Source organism: Ranitomeya variabilis, chromosome 4, assembly GCF_051348905.1.
Source record: "Ranitomeya variabilis isolate aRanVar5 chromosome 4, aRanVar5.hap1, whole genome shotgun sequence".
Lineage (NCBI taxonomy): Eukaryota > Metazoa > Chordata > Amphibia > Anura > Dendrobatidae > Ranitomeya > Ranitomeya variabilis.
Window position 1 is genome coordinate 548879296 of NC_135235.1, and position 20992 is coordinate 548900287.

At 45.4% G+C, this 20992-nt stretch overlaps 1 protein-coding gene across 1 annotated transcript in view; it reads left to right on the plus strand.

Moving 5' to 3' along the window:
- Positions 1-20992, plus strand: part of ADAM11 (ADAM metallopeptidase domain 11) — a 174357-nt gene that overhangs the window by 21811 nt on the left and 131554 nt on the right. Inside the window, exons 2-4 of the mRNA XM_077252617.1 lie at positions 285-472; positions 10166-10242; positions 11659-11722. Of these exons, the coding sequence (XP_077108732.1) occupies positions 285-472; positions 10166-10242; positions 11659-11722 (329 nt within the window). The remainder of the gene's footprint in view (positions 1-284; positions 473-10165; positions 10243-11658; positions 11723-20992) is intronic.

A 20992-nucleotide genomic window follows, 5' to 3' on the forward strand; every position in this document is an offset into this window, starting at 1 on the left:
AGGATATTGGTAAGCTCCAGCTCCATGAAGTAGTGACCACATTGGATGGTTCTGCATGAAATATGCGCCAGGATTCCCCCTTTTTACCATTTTTCCACCATCAAGTCTTATATTCACCCTGGGCATAGCTTAAAGAACATGGCTTTGTGCTTCTTTGAAATGAGGCTATCATTATATTTTCATCATAATTAATTTTGCGTCTTTATAGGGAATATGTGAGGATCATATCTGATACTAAGATCCTCTTGAAATCACCTCTCCTAACCATATGGTTTCCACTCCAGGGGTTCCTCTAGAAGATTTTACATCTCCCACTGATACTGGTCAGTCTGAATCTTTTATCCAATGGCACCAGACCCTGGAACTGCCTCAGATTACGCACCCGATACGGTTAATTGGGCGGACATCAGGAGCAGAAACCCGCAGATACCAGCTGGACACTCGGGTCAGAAATGAAAGCAACTCTAATCTAGTAAGTTTTCTTAGAATATTTCTTCTTCCTTCTGCTGGATTTGGTCAGTTATATAGAGAAAACAGGAGCATATAAATGAGCCCCTATATGGAGGATCACATTATTATCTTTGGGGGAACAGTCATTCTTTGCTCCAGATTTAAGTATGCATTTATGGTATTTTGGGGATAAGAAAAAGGATCTGTATTTTTGAATAGTTTCATGGATTTTGATATTGCAGCCCATTCTGATCCTGCAGCTTGGCGGGTCTTTGGCATCAACACCGGTCACACGGCCAAAGATAAGCAGCGTAATGAAGGTGAATAGGCTCGCATTGTGACCTCTACGGTACAAGCAACAACAAGTCGTAAAAAACCCAGTTGGATTTTGTGACTCGCTTGTTACGGTCACTGTACTCACAATGTGACTCCATTGACCTGCATGCATGATGTAGCAATGGAACATGGTGATCTTTAGCCACGAGACATGTGTCTCTGCTAAAGTCGTCGTTTCGCCCCAGCCATATTGAAATACATAAACCAGTAGTACCAGCACCACACATAGCCAGAAGAGGTGCAGTTTTTGGGGAAAAATACAATTTTTAGAGCCAAGCACATGGAAAATGACAATGCACACTGCCTTTATAGGTCTGTTTGTATGAGCCTCTCTGCTGTGTGGCATAGTGTGTATTCATAGAAAATTAGGGGAATATGGAGGTCAAGATGGATCTCTACAACTTTAGTGATATATTTCCAATTGAAAAAAAGATAGATGGAATTAATTGCATAAAAATTCAAAACACAACTGCCCTCGCCATGGAAAACTTGTAGGGTAATGCTTAATGCATTCACAGATGTACTAGAGATCATGTAACGGACACAGAACAGAGCATTAGGTGCCTGGTCACTGTCCTGTGCAGACCACTTATTACAGCCCCATCCTATAGTCACTGATGTCACTGTAGACTGGGAGGGTCCGATACTAGGGGGCGTCATACTTTGTTTCATGCTTGTTTATGCAGTTTGTATCCTACTTCTGATTCATTATTCTGGGCTATGTGCCAGGACATAGATGTAAGAGGAAAATGTGTGAGAACTGCCACATGTCTTGTATTATCCACAAATCCTCATTAAAAGTTTGGCCTAATTTCTTATTCACTGGTGATGATGGAGGCCTATGATAAATTATTGTTAAGGAAAAGCTGTCATGCCATTCATGCTGCCCAAACCGCGGGCAGCATGAATCAGAGCCTATGTTTTGTTCTGAAATGCTTTAGGATTCAGAGAAAACATGGTTTGAAGATCCGGCCGGGGACTACAGGAAGAGATGGGACTAGTCAGTTCTGTCCCGGCCAACTTCTCCCCAGGTGATTGAAAGGTTTCTTCTATGTCAAAACCTGTCAATCACCTCGACTGGTGCAGGGAGAAGTTGGCTGGGAACAATACTGGACTAGTCCCATCTCTCCCTGTAGTCTCCAGCCAGTTCTTCAAACCATATTTTCTCTGAAAAGAAGCAAATAAAATAGCTGCAATCGCGCAGCCAGGCAACTGTATGTACTCAGGTCTGCATGAAGCAATTACAGTATGCGCCAATTTGGTCCAAATGATGTACCGGACTACTGCATGTTAGGCAGTCCTTGCACCTTCTGCTATGTGGGAGAGCACACGACCGCAATTTGTGGATGTGACTGGCCTGAGTTTTAGAATGGCCTTATTCTTACAATGTTCAAACGTGTAATCCCAAAAACTTTTCTGGTATAACACTGTGTCAGACAGTCACTTACGTTAGTTGTTGTTCTGGAGATCTTCTTTGGAACAATTGAAAGGGAGCATCTCAGTGCGAAATAACTGCTAAAAGCAGGGGTCTCGAACCCAGAGGGGTAAATTGTCCGCACAAGAAAAAAATTGAATATGAAAGGCCAGCTTCTTTGCGGGAGAAGATGATGTTTTCAGTGATACCATTATTTTTTATTTTTTTTAATTAGTTTATTAAACAACAAAAAGGATAAAATATACATATTTTGCGTATGATCAAATCACCATAAACATATTTGTATCAATACCATTATTTTTTTATATGACTTTTTGATCATCAGTGTTTTTTTTAAGTTTTTTATTCTTTTTAATGGTGTTTATCACATGGGTTATGGTACAGGTCTTTTTTCCTTCAGTTTTTTAGTGGCCAAATATTTTTCAGTTATTTTTTCATACTTTATTTTGAAATAATTGTGTTTCCTTTTTTTGTCCCCCAATCAGTCACATAAAGTATTATTGTTTTACAATTATCACCTTATAGTAATTCTGGCCCTCATCCTGTGGTAGCGTCCCCAATCCTGTAATACAGTATGTCCTCTGTCCTGCAATAATGTCCCCAATCCTGCGATAATGTCCTCAATCCTGTAATAATGTCCCCTGTGCTGTAATAATGTACTCAATTCTGGAATAATGTCCCTCAACCCATAGTTGAGGGACATTATTGGTCCCCGTCCTGTAATAATATTCCCTATCCTGTAATAATGTAATTCATCCTATAATAATATATCTTGTCCTGTAATAATGGTCCCCATCTTGTACTAATGTCCCAATCCTGGTCTCCATTCTGGTCCCACATCTTGCACTAATTGTAACACTCGCTGGTGGTGCACATGATTCGTGGACCCACTGTGGCACGGGCCAGGCTTGCCTAGGAGGGGCTTAGCAAGTGGCTACCTGGTGTTCACTGGTGCTCCAGAGGGTTGAGTCAGGCTTGAGCTGCAGGTAGCCACCAGGTACCACTCTTAGGTAGTCCCCTGTAACCCAGCTGCTGACCCAGGGGTTGGGTTCGCTGGACGAAGACCAGAGTAACTGACAGGCAGCATTTGGAGACTAATGGACAGTCCGGTCAACGTGGACTTCAGGGGTAGGTTCTCGTTCAGACAAATAAAATAATAAAAAGGGAAGGAGGAAGGGATATTTTCAGCTCACCATGTGTGCGAATATAGCCTCCATGGTAGGGTGCGGTGCAGCTGGGCAGCAAAGTCAAAGAGAAAAAGGGGATTCCAGCATCCGCTTGATGTTGAGATTAAAACATGACTTTTATTGATAACATTTAAAATGAAAAAATCGTAATGATAAAATAAAATGTAGGGAAGGAGGGAAGTGAGGATTGAGGGGGGGATTAGGACATCTGTCTATGTGTTTCTAGCTCACAGCTTTTAGTCCTGACAAAAAGCTCTGAGCTTGAAACACGTCTTGTCTGAAACAAAGGTCTCGGGAAACGGCTCAGGTACCGCCAAAGCAACTTCGGGGTTCAAGTTCCGCCGGAGCATCTACAGGATCATGTACACACAACACGAGACTAAAGGGTTGATGCTGGATAAGGAAATAACTATAATAGACCAAGGACGGGGAATCTGGCAACATACAGTTGCATTCACAAACCGCCACTAAGGAACTATAGGGGTTGCTCAGGCACCTCCCTATTGGGGAAGGTGCCTTTTATACAAGATGTCTCCAAGCTATTGGATGGGGGCGTCTCTGAGACGAGCGGGGGATACCGCGTCTGATCCTGGCACATACCGCTGCTGCATCATTTACCAGTGGTTCTGGTTCCTTATCCTTTACCAACATAATCACAGACGCTGTCTATTGTGTGCCCAGAGACACAAATGTCTCTTGTTTTCCGCAAGTTCACTTACAGTACGTAACTGATGAAGGTCCTGTTGTTGGACCGAAACGTTTTGGGTACTACATTAAAAATCTCACATGAGCATTAAGTTGAGTGCAAGGTTTTTTACTTTATGTACTATATGGTGTGGGAACCTACCTTTGCACCACCACTAGTTGTGCACACGCTCTTACCATTTACTATGTGTCTATGTGTCACTGTGTCTCCTGGGTGTTAGGGCGAACAGGCGTTATATAATCCAGCTGTCCTGCAGGTTTCTGCTATGTGTCTTAGAGTCCCACAAAAAGCCTTGGTCTTCCGGCTACCGGTGTCTGCGCTTTGCCAGGGAGACAGTCTGTTCGCTGCTGTCCTTCCCTTGGTGTCCTCGCCTGTGCTTCGCTCTCCGGCACGTTAGCTAAAGGCTGTTCTTCCTTCTGTATCTCGCTATCTAGGAGCTACAGCACTTAAGGCTGTACAGCCCCTCACCCGTCCTTCTGCCTCAGACTGCGCCAGTCTGCTGTCTGGCACCAACTGTCTAATCTTCCCAACTGCCTAGCAACTGCCTAGCAACTAACTCCTCCTCTCGACCCGAGAAAGCAGCTCCCCTGAAGTCAGGTGTAGAGCTCCCCCTTCTGGCCTGGAGTCAGAATGGTGTTGTATGTGCTGATTACCTGTCAAAAAGGAATCCTCCATCGCTTCCAAGCGTGACATCACTCTCCCCGTGAGGAAAGCAATGGCACTGTGACAACCAGGACCCTGGGGCTTCACACAACAAGCAACTCATTTGCATATCTGATTAAAGATTTATTTCTGCAGAGTTAAAGGGAAGGTGCCACCAGTTTTCTTGTAGTTTTTTTTTTTTTGTGAAATTAAGCTTAAAATAGTAAATAAAATGTATTAATGCAGTGTTTGCACTGTTTGCAAACATTTCTATATGAAAAATATTATATATTTTCTTACAAATATATATATTTACCACTAGGGGGAGCATTTTCCGTTTTAGACCTCAAGCAGCTATAGTGAGACTTACCAGCTTTACTGTTAGCTGGAAAATTGGGGCAGTAACTGCTGACATCACCATTTCCGATGGTTATTACTTAATACTGCCATATAGATCACACATGATGCCACCACATATATTTTTTACATAGTACTGTCATATAGACTACACTTGATGCGGACAAGTATTATGTGTGATCTGTATTATGGCATTATGTGTGATCTATATGACGGTATTATATGTGATCTTTATGGTGGTATTATGTTTGATCAGTATGGTGGAATAATGTAAAAAATATATGACTATTATATGATAACTATATTGTGGGATTATGTGTGATCTATGTGGCATTATTATGTGACAATTATATGGTGGTTTTATGTGTGATCTACATGGTGTTGTGTGTGATCTATATAACGGTATTATGTGTGATCTATATGGCGGTATTATGTGAGAAGTATATGGCGGTATTATATGAGAACACTATGGCGATATTATATGAGAACACTATGGCGGTATGTGTGATCTATATGATGGTGTTATATGAGAACTATATGGCGCCATTATGTGTGATCTATATGGCAGTATTATGTGAGAACTATATGATGTTTATAGCCTAGGAAGGGGTTAATACCGATGGATCTTCCCAGGCTATGAATATCAGCCTGCAGCTGTATATTTAGCCTTTACTGGCTATTAAAATAGGGGGACCCCCCAAAAAACTATGTGGGGTCCCCCTATAATTAATAACTAGTGTTGAGCATTCCGATACTGCAAATATCGGGTATCGGATGATATTCGCTGTATCGGAATTCCGATACCGAGTTCCGATATTTTTGCGATATCGGAAATCGGAAGTTCCCACAGTGCAAAAATGCACTATAATGGAGTGTGGGCGGTGCGTAGGCGGAGACTGCATGTCTCTGTGCGGGCGGGGTCTGTGCGGGACCGTGGGTGGTCTGTACGGCCTGCCGGGGGGTCTGTACGGCCTGCCGGGGGGTCTGTATGGCCTCTCCGGGGGGGTCTGTACGGCGTCTCCGGGGTCTGTACGGCCTGCCGGGGGTCTTTGTGTCTGTGCAGGCATCGTCCGATGGGACTACAAGTCCCATCGGACGATGCCTGCTACACTGACAGTGATTGACACATTAGCCAATGATGGGACAGTAGTAGTCCCATCATCCGGCTAATGTGTTGAATATAAAAAAAAAATACTCCATACATACTCCATACATGCTACATACATGCTACATACGTACATACTACATTCATACTCCACACATACATACTACATACATACATACTACATACAGTACATTCATACATTACATAAATGACATACATATAGACATACAGTACATATAACATAGAGTATATACTTTGTTCCCCGAAGCCAGTGTCATGTGTAAAAAATATGAAAAAAACAAACAACCAATATACTCCCTGTCCGCAGAAATCCACGAGTGTCCCACGACGATCTCCCGTGGAGAGCAGCAGCATCAGATAAAAAACCGGATCCAGCGGGAAAAAACGGATCCGGTTGAAAAAAACGGATCCGACGAAAAAACCCAGATCCGGCGAAAAAAAACGGATCCGGCAGGAAAAACTGGATCCGGCGGAAAAAAACAGATCCGGTGGAAAAAAAACGGATCTGGCGGAAAAAAACAGATCCGGCGGGAAAAAAACTGATCCGGCGGGAAAAAACGGATCTGGTGGAAAAACGGATCCGGCGGAAAAATGGATCCGGAGAAAAAAACAGATCCGGTGGAAAAAAACGGATCCTGCAAATGTGCTCGCAGGATGCGTTTTTTACCCATAAAGTTGTATTAGCGACGGATTGCGACGGATGGCCACACGTCGCGTCCGTCGTGCAACGGATCCGTCGTGTTTTGGCGGACCGTCGGCAAGAAAAAACGTTCAAGTGAACTTTTTTTGTCCATCGCGTCCGCCATTTTCTACCGCGCATGCGCTGCCAAAACTCCGCCCCCTCCTTCCAGACTTCAGAATGGGCAGCGGATGTGTTGAAAAACTGCATCCACTGCCCACGTCGGGCACAAATTTCACAATTTGCGTCGTACGTCGGCCCGACGCATAGCGACGGACCCGTACCAACGCAAGTGTGAAAGAGGCCTTTATGAGCGTTGAATTAAAAAAAAAAAAACTAAAAAACCGGCGTGGGCTCCCATGCAATTTTCTGCGCCTGAGGGGGAAAGCCGACGGTCGGGGGCCAATATCTGTAGCCTGCTATGAATATCAGCCCGCAGCTGTCTGCGTAGCCTTTACTGGCTATTAAAATAGGGGGACCCCCCAAAAAAAAATTACGTGGGGTCCCCCTATATTTTATAGCCAGAAAGGCTACGCAGACAGCTGCGGGCTGATATTCATAGCCTAGAGAGGGGCCATGGATATTGCCCCCCCCCCCCGGCTACAAATACCAGTCCACAGCTGCCCCAGAAATGGCGCATCTGTAAGATGCGCCAATTCCTGCACTTAGCCCCTCTCTTCCCACTCCCGTGTAGCGGTGGGATATGGGGTGATAAGGGGTTAATGTCACCTTCCTATTGTAAGGTGACATTAAGCCGGGTTAATAACGGAGAGGCATCAATAAGACGCCTATCCGTTATTAATCCAATAGTAAGAAAGGGTTAATAAAACACGCACATATTAGGAAAAAGTATTTTAATATTCTTCATTTCACCATACTTACCATACTTCAGCGCCTGCAAAAAACGTAAAATAATAAACCGTATACTACCTGTCCACCGTAGTCCAATTAATAACGAGTGTCCCACGACGATCTCCCCTATAGAACAGTGACATCGGGTGATGTCACTGCTCTATAGGACCCTCAGTGACACACTGACAGGAGACAATGGCTCCTGCAGTGCATCACTGAGAGGTTACCTTAGGACAAAGTCTCACTTTATGTGAGACTAGGGACTTTTTTTTTACAGCGGCAGAGGAATACAGTGGTGGAAGGATACCTTCCTGCCGTCATTGTGTTCCTGGAGCCCCTGGAGAGCAGTCACATTATCTGATGCTGCTGCTCCCCATGGGAGATCGTCGTGGGACACTCGTGGATTTCTGCGGACAGGGAATATATTGGTTGTTTGTTTTTTTCATATTTTTTACAGATGACACTGGCTTCGGGGAACAAAATGACAAGTAATGGTGAGTATGTAATCTATGTTTAATGTACTGTATGTCTATATGTATGTATTGTATGTAATGTATGAATGTATTGTATGTATGTATGGAGTATGTATGGAGTATGTATGGAGTATGTATGTATGGAGTATGTATGTATGTAGTATATATGTAATGAATGTATGTATGTAGCATGCATGTAGTATGTATGGAGTATGTATGTATGTAGAATGTATGTATGTAGCATGTATATATTGTATGTAATGTATGTAGTATGTAGTATGTATGTAGTATGTATGTAGTATGTATGTATGTAGTATGTATGGAGTATGTATGTATGTAGTATGTATGTAGCATGTATGTAGCATGTATGTAGTATGTATGTATGTATGGAGTATGTATGTATGTAGTATGTATGCAGTATGTATTTATGGAGTATGTATGTATGCAGTATCTATGTATGTGGCATGTATGTAGCATGTATGTAGCATGTATGTATGGAGTATTTTATTTTTTTTTCATTCAACACATTAGCCGGATGATGGGACTATTACTGTCCCATCATTGGCTAATGTGTCAATCACTATCAGTGTAGCAGGCATCGTCTGATGGGACTTGTAGTCCCATCGGATGATGCTTGCACACACGCATAGAGACCCCCCCACGCCGCACAGAGACCCCCCCACGCCGCACAGAGACCCCCCCACGCCGCACAGAGACCCCCCCATGCCGCACAGAGAGGGAGAGCGACACAGGGGGAGAGTGCAGCTTACCGGAGATCACTGGGACTGTGTGCAAGTGGGGAGGCGGAGACAGAGCAGGAGAAACACACAGGGCAGCGTGTGATAGCAGAGGATGTCTGCCCAGAACGTGCAGTGCCTGGAGTACAGAGGAGCAGGGAGGTAAATCACCCGCACTCCATCCTCCGGTTCCAGTGAGTGCTTCTTCTCTCCTGTGATAGAGTAAGTGGAGCTCGGCAGATAGCACTGGGCTATAGTAAAATGGCGGCTAGTCACACCTACAGCAGTGAGTTGTGCAGCCCACAGAGGCGTGCCCAGCTCACTGCTAATGCCTCTCCAATGTTATAGATAGGGTCAGCGCCGGTCTATTATCTCCTATGTCCATGGGGTGCTGTAAAATGACACTGTTAGTGCCCTGCTACTGCTGTGAAACCAAGATGTCAGCCCCTAGTTCCTTCTTTCTACTCGTATAACTCACGAAATCTGTTTTACATGCATTCAAATCTTGGTTATAGCAGCATGTTATGCTACACTACATTGATTAATTAATGATCTACAAACGCGGTACCTTACCTTTAAAGGGAACCTGTCAGCAGGATTTTGCTCAGTGTTAGGTTGATTCCATTATACTGATTAAACTGATACCGTGGTTGATGTAGTTTTCAGTTAATGAGATTCTTGTGCACGAGCATATCATTAACTCAAAATTGAAAATAAAGATTAAACAACAACCACAAGACGAATTTCATCAACCAAGGTATCATTTTAATCAGTAAAACGGTGCTAACCTGATAGTGCCTGTAGGTTACTGAGCAAAATTCTGCTGACAGGTTCCCTTTAAAGCTGCCTCTTCTTAGAGCATTGTAGAGTGCACAGTCCGGGTCAGCGGTGTGATCTTGCCACTGGTCCAAACTGTCAATCAAGGAGGAGAGGACCTTACACTGGCAAGCAGTAACCCGGAAGATTACCGAGCTGTGCACTGCTGCTCAATATAGTCCTACATTTCCAGGAAGAACAATAGAGGAATGCCACAATACAGAGTTCTCAGAAAAGTTGCTATTTACTAGAGATTGCAAATATTTCTGAAAACAGAAACGTTAGGATAAATCAGCTGTTTCCTTTTCACATCTCTTTAAGAAGCAGAATTTTCACCCTAATTTTACATTTTTCCTGTTATTTCTGTAGCCGGCTCATCTTGCCAGCGTCAGTTTCCTGGTGCCAGCATTCAAGAAAGAATTTGTTCTGGACCTGGAACTCAACCAGTGAGTGTAAATGATGCATTTCACCTTTTACCTTCATCCATCTAATTCTTGGTCAAGTTATGGGCACACAAGGAATTTTGACTGATCATTCTCTGTTTTTGTTTTGTTTTTTTTCTGTGGAGGGAAAGAAATTAAGAATAATATAATACTTACACATAGGGATCAGTATCATGGGATTTCTGCTGCAAAGTGCAGTTTGTGAATATATGCAGAATGCATGAAGGAACATGGAAGGCAGAAAGTAGAACACATTCTATTTTCTCCCCCCTCAGTTTCTGCACTGAAGTCTTTGAGACTGGGCTGTGAAGTCTTAGATTATGATCAAATATTAATTTATTCACACATTTCCAAGCAGACAAAATACAGAAAACTGTTATAAGAAATGTATTTATCTATCCCATATCTATCTATCTATCTATCTATCTATCTATCTATCTATCTATCTATCTATCTATCTATCTACCATCTATCTTTTATCTGTCTATTATCTATCTATTTATCTATCTATTATCTATCTGTCTATCTATCCCATATCTATCTATTTATCCCATATCTATCTATCTCATATCTGTCTATCTATCTATCTATCTATCTATCTATCTATTGAAATTATGACACCAAAGGAGGAGGAGTTGTGGAATTATGGAAATTACAAGATGGATAGACATGTTAGTGACATGCAAATGGTGAAAAAATGGAAACAACATTTTCAGAATATCTCAATACTCAGTTTTGTGTATGAGCACCATTGCACATTAATCCTTCCACTTACATGTCTTGGCTGCTATCAAAGAGGTTATTAATGGTTGTCTGAGGAATGTTCTGCTACACTGAATGTACTTGGGCAAATTATCAAGATCCTCTGTTGGCAGCTCCTTTTGAAATTACCAACAAATGACCTCCTGGATGTTGTTGATGGGAGACAAGTTCGGAGACACAGGCCATGGTAGCCCGTTTAAACAATGTACTGTAGATTATCTATCTAATATTGCTTATAATACAATCACAATGATCAAAGGAAAATTTCAGTTATCACTTCATTTCGCATTGATCAACATCCCCCAACCCCTGAAGAATATTCATAACTACCCCAATAATAATTATGTACAAAAATACTGCAGCGCATATATATGGGATTGATACATTCACAGCATTTTTAGAAATGTTGTGGATTTCACAAACATCTACTGTATCTCTGTATAGGGCATATTTCCATAGCCAACTGCAATATTTCCTTAAATTATTGCTACCTGAAGGAGCTTACTTGTGTATCTGATAGTTGCCCTCTGTAAAAAGAAAGGTAATCAGTGACTGCCATAATTTTTGGCAGAATTTGTGTTGGAAAGCGTCATAGGTCACATATGATACCCGGTTTTCTTTTTTTGTAATTGATTGTACATTTTTTTCTTTTCCCAGTAATCTCTTGTCATCGGAATACATAGAAATCCACTACAGTGATAACAACGATTCTCGTGTGCTGGTAAGTGTTTCCATGTACACTCTTCACAGACGTTATTGGCATACTACTAGGATGTACCATCAGTGGTGATTGCCAGCGTCTGACTGCTCTGACCCTCTACAATCATCTCTTGAAGGAAGTAAAAAGCACCATGTTACTTCGCACCTGTTGTCTCTGCTCAGCTGTTTCCAGATGCCATGGCCTCATCATTCTGCTTCCAGATGATAATGGGTCACAAAGCTCTCCCAGTGTTGCTCTCACTAGCAATATACCATCATGTCCGTCATAAGACAATCTCTCAGGGATCTGCTATAATTTTGTATTGAAGCCTTTTGCATTGACAAAATTTCCATTTCCACCTGGACTTTAGCCCTAAGGGCTCATTCACACAAGTGTATACATAGAACAAGTGCTACAGTGCCTTGCGAAAGTATTCGGCCCCCTGGAACTTTTCAACCTTTTCCCACATATCATGCTTCAAACATAAAGATACCAAATGTTAATTTTTGGTGAAGAATCAACAACAAGTGGAACACAATTGTGAAGTTGAATGAAATTTATTGGTTATTTTAAATTTTCGTGGAAATTCAAAAACTGAAAAGTGGGGCGTGCAATATTATTCGGCCCCTTTACTTTCAGTGCAGCAAACTCACTCCAGAAGTTCATTGTGGATCTCTGAATGATCCAATGTTGTCCTAAATGCCTAATGATGATAAATATAATCCACCTGTGTGGATATAAGTCTCCATATAAATGCACCTGCTCTGTGATAGTCTCAGGGTTCTGTTTGAAGCACAGAGAGCATCATGAAGACCAAGGAACACAACAGGCGGGTCCGTGATACTGTTGTGGAGAAGTTTAAAGCCAGATTTGGATACAAAATGATTTCCAAAACTTTAAACATCCCAAGGAGCACTGTGCATGCGATCATTTGAAATGGAAGGTGTATCATACTACTGCAAATCTACCAAGACCCGGCCGTCCCTCTAAACTTTCATCTCAAACAAGGAGAAGACTGATCAGAGATGCAGCCAAGAGGCCCATGATCACTCTGGATGAAATGCAGAGATCTACAGCTGAGGTGGGACAGTCTCTCCATAGGACAACAATCAGTCAAATCTGGCCTTTATGGAAGAGTGGCAAGAAGAAAGCCATTTCTCAAAGATATCCATAAAAAGTGTTGTTTAAAGTTTGCAACAAGCCACCAGGGAGAAACACCAAACATGTAGAAGAAGGTGCTCTGGTCAGATGAAACCAAAATCGAACTTTTTGGCAACAATGCCAAAAAGATATGTTTGGCGTAAAGGCAACACAGCTCATCACCCTGAGCACACATCTTCCCCACTGTCAAACATGGTGGTGGCAGCATCATGGTTTGGGCCTGCTTTTCTTCAGCAGGGACAGGGAAGATGGTTAAAATTGATGGGAAGACGGATGGAGCCAAATACAGGACCATTCTTGAAGAAAACCTGTTGGAGTCTGCAAAAGACCTGAGACTGGGACGGAGATTTGTCTTCCAACAAGACAGTGATTCCAAACATAAAGCAAAATCTACAATGGAAAGGTTCACAAATAAATGTACCCAAGTGTTAGAATGGCCAAGTCAAAGTCCAGACCTCAATCCAATCGTGAATCTGTGGAAAGAGCTGAAAACTGCTGTTCACAAACAATCTCCATCAAACCTCACTGAGCTCGAGCTGTTTGCCAAGGAAGAATGGGCAAGAATTTCAGTCTCTCGATGTACAAAACTGAGAGCAACATACCCCAAGCGACTTGCAGATGTAATCGCAGCAAAAGGAGGTGCAACAAAGTATTAAATTAAAGGGGGCCAAATAATATTGCACGCCCCACTTTTCAGTTTTTGAATTTCCACAAAAATGTTAAATAACCAATAAATTTCATTCAACTTCACAATTGTGTTCCACTTGTTGTTGATTCTTCACCAAAAATTTACATTTGGTATCTTTATGTTTGAAGCATGATATGTGGGAAAAGGTTGAAAAGTTCCAGGGGGCCGAATACTTTCACAAGGCACTGTATCCAATGTTTTATCCGATAGCACTTGGATTAATGTTATTTTATGGGGCAGTGGTGATCAGCGTTTTTTTTCTCATACCAATTCGTCATGAAAAAAATCACATCATACTTCTGTGTGCAGCACGAAACATCTGAGTGCAGTCTGATTTACACGGCCTCATAGAAAAGAGAAGATGGAGAAATTTTGTTCATCATCCGAGAGAATTGGATCATATTATGATCACACTCTGATCAGAGTTTGATCCCAGTGTCATTTAAATAATCGATCTAATTCTCTCAGAAGAGAGAATCTACGCTTGTAACAGTAACAGTGGAGGTCAAGATAAGGCCTGGAAGACCAAGCAAAGTTTCAGTGAGAGCTGCACGTAGTATTGCTAGAGAGGCAAATCAGAAGCATATGGACTGCAAAAGACCTTCAGAAAGATTTAGCAGAGTCTAGAGTTGTGGTACATTGCTCTACTGTTCGGACACCTGCACAAATATGGCCTTCTTGGAAGAGTCATTAGAAGAAAACCTTTCCTGGGTCCTCACCATAAAATTCAGCATTGGGAATATGCAAAATAACATCTAAACAAGCCTGTTACATTTTGGAAGCAAGCCCTGTGGACCGATGAAGTTAAAATAGAACTTTGATCATGTGTGGCGAAAAAATGGCACAGAACTTGAGAAAAACAACATCTTGCCAACCATTAAGTATTGGGATGGATGAATCATGCTTTGGGGCTTGTGTTGCGGCAAATGACACGGGGAACATTTCACGGGAAGAGGGAGGAATGGATTCAATGAAATTTCAACATATTCTTGATGTAAACATAATACCATCTGTAAAAAAGCTGAAATTAAAAAGAGGATGGCTTCTACATATGAATAATGATCCTAAACACACTTCAAAATCTACAATAGACTACCTCAAAAGGCGCAAGCTGAAGGTTTTGCAATGGCCCTCATGGTCCCCTTATCTGAACATCATTGAAAATCTGTGGCTTGACCTCAAAATAGCAGTGCATGCAAGACGACCCAAGAATCTCACAGAACTGGAACAATTTTCCAAGGAAGAATGGATAAAAATTCCTCAAACAAAAATTGAAAGACTCTTGGCTGGCTACAAAAGTCGTTTACAAGCTGTGATACTTTCAAAAGGGGGAACTACTAGGTACTAACCCAAACCTTGCCCAAACCGGCCAATTTTTCTTTTTGTAATTTTTAAAATGCAAAAGATGAAAATATTTTTTTTTTTGGGCTAAAATACAAAGGAAATGTGTAATCTTTAACGTTAGCCCATTTAGAGATCATTTCATGTTCAACTTGATAAATTGTTCATAATAACAGTACGTTTAACCAGAGGTGCCCAAACTTTTTACATGCCTCTGTACATATGTGTCACCATCCTGCAGTTATTTGCAATTAATATAGAAGTAATTACCAATATTACATTGTGAGTAAAAGTATAATTGTACTTTAAAGTTATTAACACGTCTGTCTGCCACAGTAAGAAAATGTCCACCCTTCCCCCTGATTAATTTCAGAGAAGCCGTAATTACATTCTCCATTAACCCAAAAAAAGACAGTATTCCAAAGGGACATAAAATTCCAAAGATCTCAGAAATAATTACAATGAAATACCAAGTTATTTAGTATTTCCCAGGATTATCTTCAACTAAGGTCCCCATAGCCACTGGACACATCTCTCCGAATATTAAAGCTGTGTCTCCAGTAGTAATCCTCATCTTTTTCAAACCTCTAATACTACTAAGAAGGTAATACATTTTTTTTCCTCAGACCTGTATCCTCCATATACTACTTCTAATATCTATTCAATACATTCTTCTAAGGCAAATAATTTCATATTGCTTCTCTCTATTCAGAGGATTTTGCCATCCCTTTAAGGATGGAGTTTCTTTTAAAGAATAAGCTCATAATTTTTACAGGAAAAAAAAGATCTTCAAGATTAATCTTTTAATATTTTTTTCAGGATAAATTACGGTGCATTATATGTATCTAATATATAATTGCCTAGAATACTACTTCCTGCAATTTGTGCCAACTTCCGTGGCTTTGTCCGGAGCTAATGTCCGGAGATAATGTCCGGAGCTAATGTCCGGAGATAATGTCTGGAGCTAATGTCTGGAGCTAATGTCCGGAGCTAATGTCCGGAGATAAGTGACGTCACCAGTGTCCTACACCCAGGCAGAGCACAGGGGCCCCAGGCAGCATATGGGGCCCCAGGCAGAGCACAGTGGCCCCAGGCAGAGCACAGGGGCCCCAGGCAGCATAAGGGGCCCCAGGCAGCATATGGGGCCCCAGGCAGAGCACAGTGGTCCCAGGCAGAGCACAGGGGCCCCAGGCAGCCTATGGGGCCCCAGGCAGAGCACAGTGGCCCCAGGCAGAGCACAGGGGCCCCAGGCAGCATATGGGGCCCCAGGCAGAGCACAGTGGCCCCAGGCAGAGCACAGGGGCCCCAGGCAGAACATGGGGCCCCAGGCAGAGCACAGGGGCCCCAGGCAGAGCACAGGGGCCCCAGGCAGCATATGGGGCCCCAGGCAGAGCACAGGGGCCCCAGGCAGAGCACAGGGGCCCCAGGCAGCATATGGGGCCCCAGGCAGAGCACAGGGGCCCCAGGCAGCATATGGGGCCCCAGGCAGAGCACAGTGGCCCCAGGCAGAGCACAGGGGCCCCAGGCAGAACATGGGGCCCCAGGCAGAGCACAGGGGCCCCAGGCAGAGCACAGGGGCCCCAGGCAGCATATGGGGCCCCAGGCAGAGCACAGGGGCCCCAGGCAGCATATGGGGCCCCAGGCAGAGCACAGTGGCCCCAGGCAGCATATGGGGCCCCAGGCAGAGCACAGTGGCCCCAGGCAGAGCACAGGGGCCCCAGGCAGCATATGGGGCCCCAGGCAGAGCACAGTGGTCCCAGGCAGAGCACAGGGGCCCCAGGCAGCTTATGGGGCCCCAGGCAGAGCACAGTGGCCCCAGGCAGAACATGAAGCCCCAGGCAGAGCACAGTGGCCCCAGGCAGAGCACAGGGGCCCCAGGCAGAACATGGGGCCCCAGGCAGAGCACAGGGGCCCCAGGCAGAGCACAGGGGCCCCAGGCAGCATATGGGGCCCCAGGCAGAGCACAGGGGCCCCAGGCAGCATATGGGGCCCCAGGCAGAGCACAGTGGCCCCAGGCAGAGCACAGGGGCCCCAGGCAGAACATGGGGCCCCAGGCAGAGCACAGGGGCCCCAGGCAGAGCACAGGGGCCCCAGGCAGAGCACAGGGGCCCCAGGCAGCATATGGGGCCCCAGGCAGAGCACAGGGGCCCCAGGCAGCATATGGGGCCCCAGGCAGAGCACAGTGGCCCCAGGCAGCATATGAGGCCCCAGGCAGAGCACAGTGGCCCCAGGCAGAGCACAGGGGCCCCAGGCAGCTTATGGGGCCCCAGGCAGAGCACAGTGGCCCCAGGCAGAACATGAAGCCCCAGGCAGAGCACAGGGGCCCCAGGCAGAGCACAGGGGCCCCAGGCAGCATATGGGGCCCCAGGCAGAGCACAGTGGCCCCAGGCAGAGCACACACCAAATCGGAGGCCGAGGGGCCCCGCCAACCAAATCGGAGGCCGAGGGGCCCCGCCAACCAAATCGGAGGCCGAGGAGCCCCGCCCACCAAATCAAAGGCCGAGCGGCCCCGCCCACCAAAGCGGAGGCCGAGGGGCCCGGCCCCACCCACCAAAGCGGAGGCCGAGGGGCCCCGACCACCACATCGGAGGCCGAGGGGCCCCGCCCACCAAATCGGAGGCCGAGGGTCCCCGCCCACCAAATCGGAGGCCGAGGGTCCCCGCCCACCAAATCGGAGACCGAGGGTCCCCGCCCACCAAATTGGAGGCCGAGGGTCCCCGCCCACCAAATTGGAGGCCGAGGGGCCCCGCCTACCAAATCGGAGGCCGAGGGTCCCCGCCCACCAAATCGGAGGCCGAGGGTCCCCGCCCACCAAATCGGAGGCCGAGGGGCCCCGCCCACCAAATCGGAGGCCGGGGGTCCCCGCCCTCCAAATCGGAGGCCGAGGGGCCCCGCCCACCACATCAGAGGCCGAGGGGCCCCGCCCACCACATCGGAGGCCGAGGGGCCCCGCCCACCAAATCGGAGGCCGAGGGTCCCCGCCCACCAAATCGGAGGCCGAGGGTCCACACCATCCAAATCGGAGGCCGAGGGGCCCCGCCCACCAAATCGGAGGCCGAGGGGCCCCGCCCACCAAATCGGAGGCCGAGGGTCCCCGCCCACCAAATCGGAGGCCGAGGGTCCCCGCCCACCAAATCGGAGGCCGAGGGTCCACACCATCCAAATCGGAGGCCGAGGGGCCCCGCCCACCAAATCGGAGGCCGAGGGTCCACACCATCCAAATCGGAGGCCGAGGGGCCCCGCCCACCAAATCGGAGGCCGAGGGGCCCCGCCCACCAAATCGGAGGCCGAGGGTCCCCGCCCACCAAATCGGAGGCCGAGGGTCCCCGCCCACCAAATCGGAGGCCGAGGGTCCACACCATCCAAATCGGAGGCCGAGGGGCCCCGCCCACCAAATTGGAGGCCGACGGGCCCCACCCACCAAAGCGGAGGCCGAGGGTCCCCGCCCACCAAATCGGAGGCCGAGGGTCCCCGCCCACCAAATCGGAGGCCGAGGGGCCCCACCAACCAAATCGGAGGCCGAGGGGCCCCGCCCACCAAATCGGAGGCCGAGGGGCCCCGCCAACCAAATCGGAGGCCGAGGGGCCCCGCCCACCAAATCGGAGGCCGAGGGGCCCCGCCCACCAAATCGGAGGCCGAGGGGCCCCGCCCACCAAATCGGAGGATAAGGGGCCCCGCCCACCAAATCGGAGGCCGAGGGGCCCCACCAACCAAATCGGAGGCCGAGGAGCCCCGCCCACCAAATCGAAGGCCGAGCGGCCCTGCCCACCAAAGCGGAGGCAGAGGGACCCCGCCCACCAAATCGGAGGCCGTGGGGCCCCGCCAACCAAATCGGAGGCCGAGGGTCCCCGCCCACCAAATTATTCTTACATTTGAATAAATAAAGTATATATGGATTCTAGACTCCCGATTCTTTAGAATCGGGCTGCCATCTAGTATATATATATATATATATATATATATATATATATATATATATATATATATATGTATATGTATATACCACTGTGTTCCAAATTATTATGCAAATAATATTTCCTCATATTTCCTCTAAATTACCTATCTGAATTGCAGTCATTGTTATTTTCCAGTCATCTACTATTCTAGTATAATTGCAATGTTTTGGAACAAACTGCCTATGAAAACAGTATCTTTTTAAAAAAAAAATAAACACTCAAAATGCATGTTCCAAATTATTATGCACAGCAGAGTTTTCAACCTTTTTTTTTATTTTGAACAAAAAAATGGTGAATTGTGAAGTTATAAGCATTATCAGCTTATTACAAAATGAAATCAAACAGTTTTCAAGTGAAAACTTTATTCTAGGTGATGTTACATTTGCCCATAGGACCCCTTGTTCGAAAGAAGCTTCTGAACTCTCTCGTCCATTGAATTTGTCAGTTTTTGGATGGTTTCTGCTTTAATTGTTTTGCATGTGGACAGAATACCCTCCCAGAGCTGTTGCTTAGATGTGAACTGCCTCCCGCCATCATAGACACTCCTTTTGATGATGCTCCAGAGGTTCTCAATGGGGTTGAGGTCAGGGGAAGATGGTGGCCACACCATAAGTTTGTCCTCTTTTATGCCCATAGCAGCCAGAGATGCAGATGTGTTTTTTGCAGCATGAGACGGTGCATTATCATGCATGAAAATGATCTTGCTGCGGAAAGCACGGTTCTTTCTCTTGAACCACTTCCTGTGTTGTTTTAGAAACTCCACATAGATTATGGAGTTCATCTTTACCCCTTCAGGGATCATAAAGGGGCCGACAACCTCTCTCCCCATGATTCCAGCCCAAAACATTACTCCACCTCCTCCTTGTTGGCGCCTTAGCCGTGTTTTCATGGGGTGTCCATCAACCAGCCATCCTCCACTCGATCCATCTGGACCATCGAGCGTTGCACGGCACTCATCGGTCAACAAAACAGTTTGGAAGTCAGTCTTCATGTATCGTTTGGCCCACTGGAGCCGTTTCTGCTTGTGTGCAGTGGATAGAGGTGGTCGACAGGATGGCTTACGCACCTCTGAAGGACCCTGCATCTTGTTGTTCTGGGGATGTTGGAGGCACCAGCAGCTTCAAAAACTTTTCTGCTGCTATGACAAGGCATTTTTACAGCTGCTCTTTTAACCTTACGCAATTGCCTGTTGGAAAGAGTCCTCAATTTTTCCTTATCAGCACGCACACTTGTGTGCTGGGAATCAGCTACATACTTCTTGATTGTGCGATGATAACGATGAAGTGTCTTGGCAATGTTGATTGTAGTCATGCCTTGACCTAAATACTCCACAATTTTTGCTTCTCAGCAGCCGACACATCCTTTTTCTTTCCCATTTTGGCAACAAATGTAGGCTGCTTAATAATGTGGAACAGCCTTCTTAAGTAGTCTTGCCTTTATTTGGACACACCTGCCAAACTAATTTGCACAGGTATCTGCAATTGCTTTCAGTGATATAAAGAGCCCTGACACACATCACCATCAATGAGTTTAAATGACAAACAAAAAAATTCTAACCTTATCACTCCTAAACTCTTTGTGCATAATAATTTGGAACACAGTATATGTATATATATATACTAGATGGCAGCCCGATTCTAAAGAATCGGGAGTCTAGAATCCATATATACTTTATTTATTCAAATGTAAGAATAATACAATTAATAAATAATAGTAAGAAAGAACAAAAAATGGCTGCACTCACCAGCTCTTGACAATTCTTGACAGTACGGCACATTTCTGATTGGTCGCTCGCAGCAGGCGGCAACCAATCAGAAAGGTGCCGCGCACCACGAAGGCATATATCTTTGTCCACCCTGAGCGGGTGTAGGACGCTGGTGACGTCACTTATCTCCGGACATTATCTCCGGACAAAGCCACGGAAGTTGGCACAAATTGCCGGAAGTAGTATTCTAGGCAATTATATATTAGATTTTAATGTTATCAGTGTTTACCTTTGAACGTTTATATTGTATTGTCCTGTCACCAGCCATGTGTACGATTATCGGCCGAAAGCCTCTCTGGAACCAATAATCACCCCATGTAAAGGTATCTTTATAAGTTAAAGATTCAGAATACTATGACTTTTATCATATCCTGAACAGT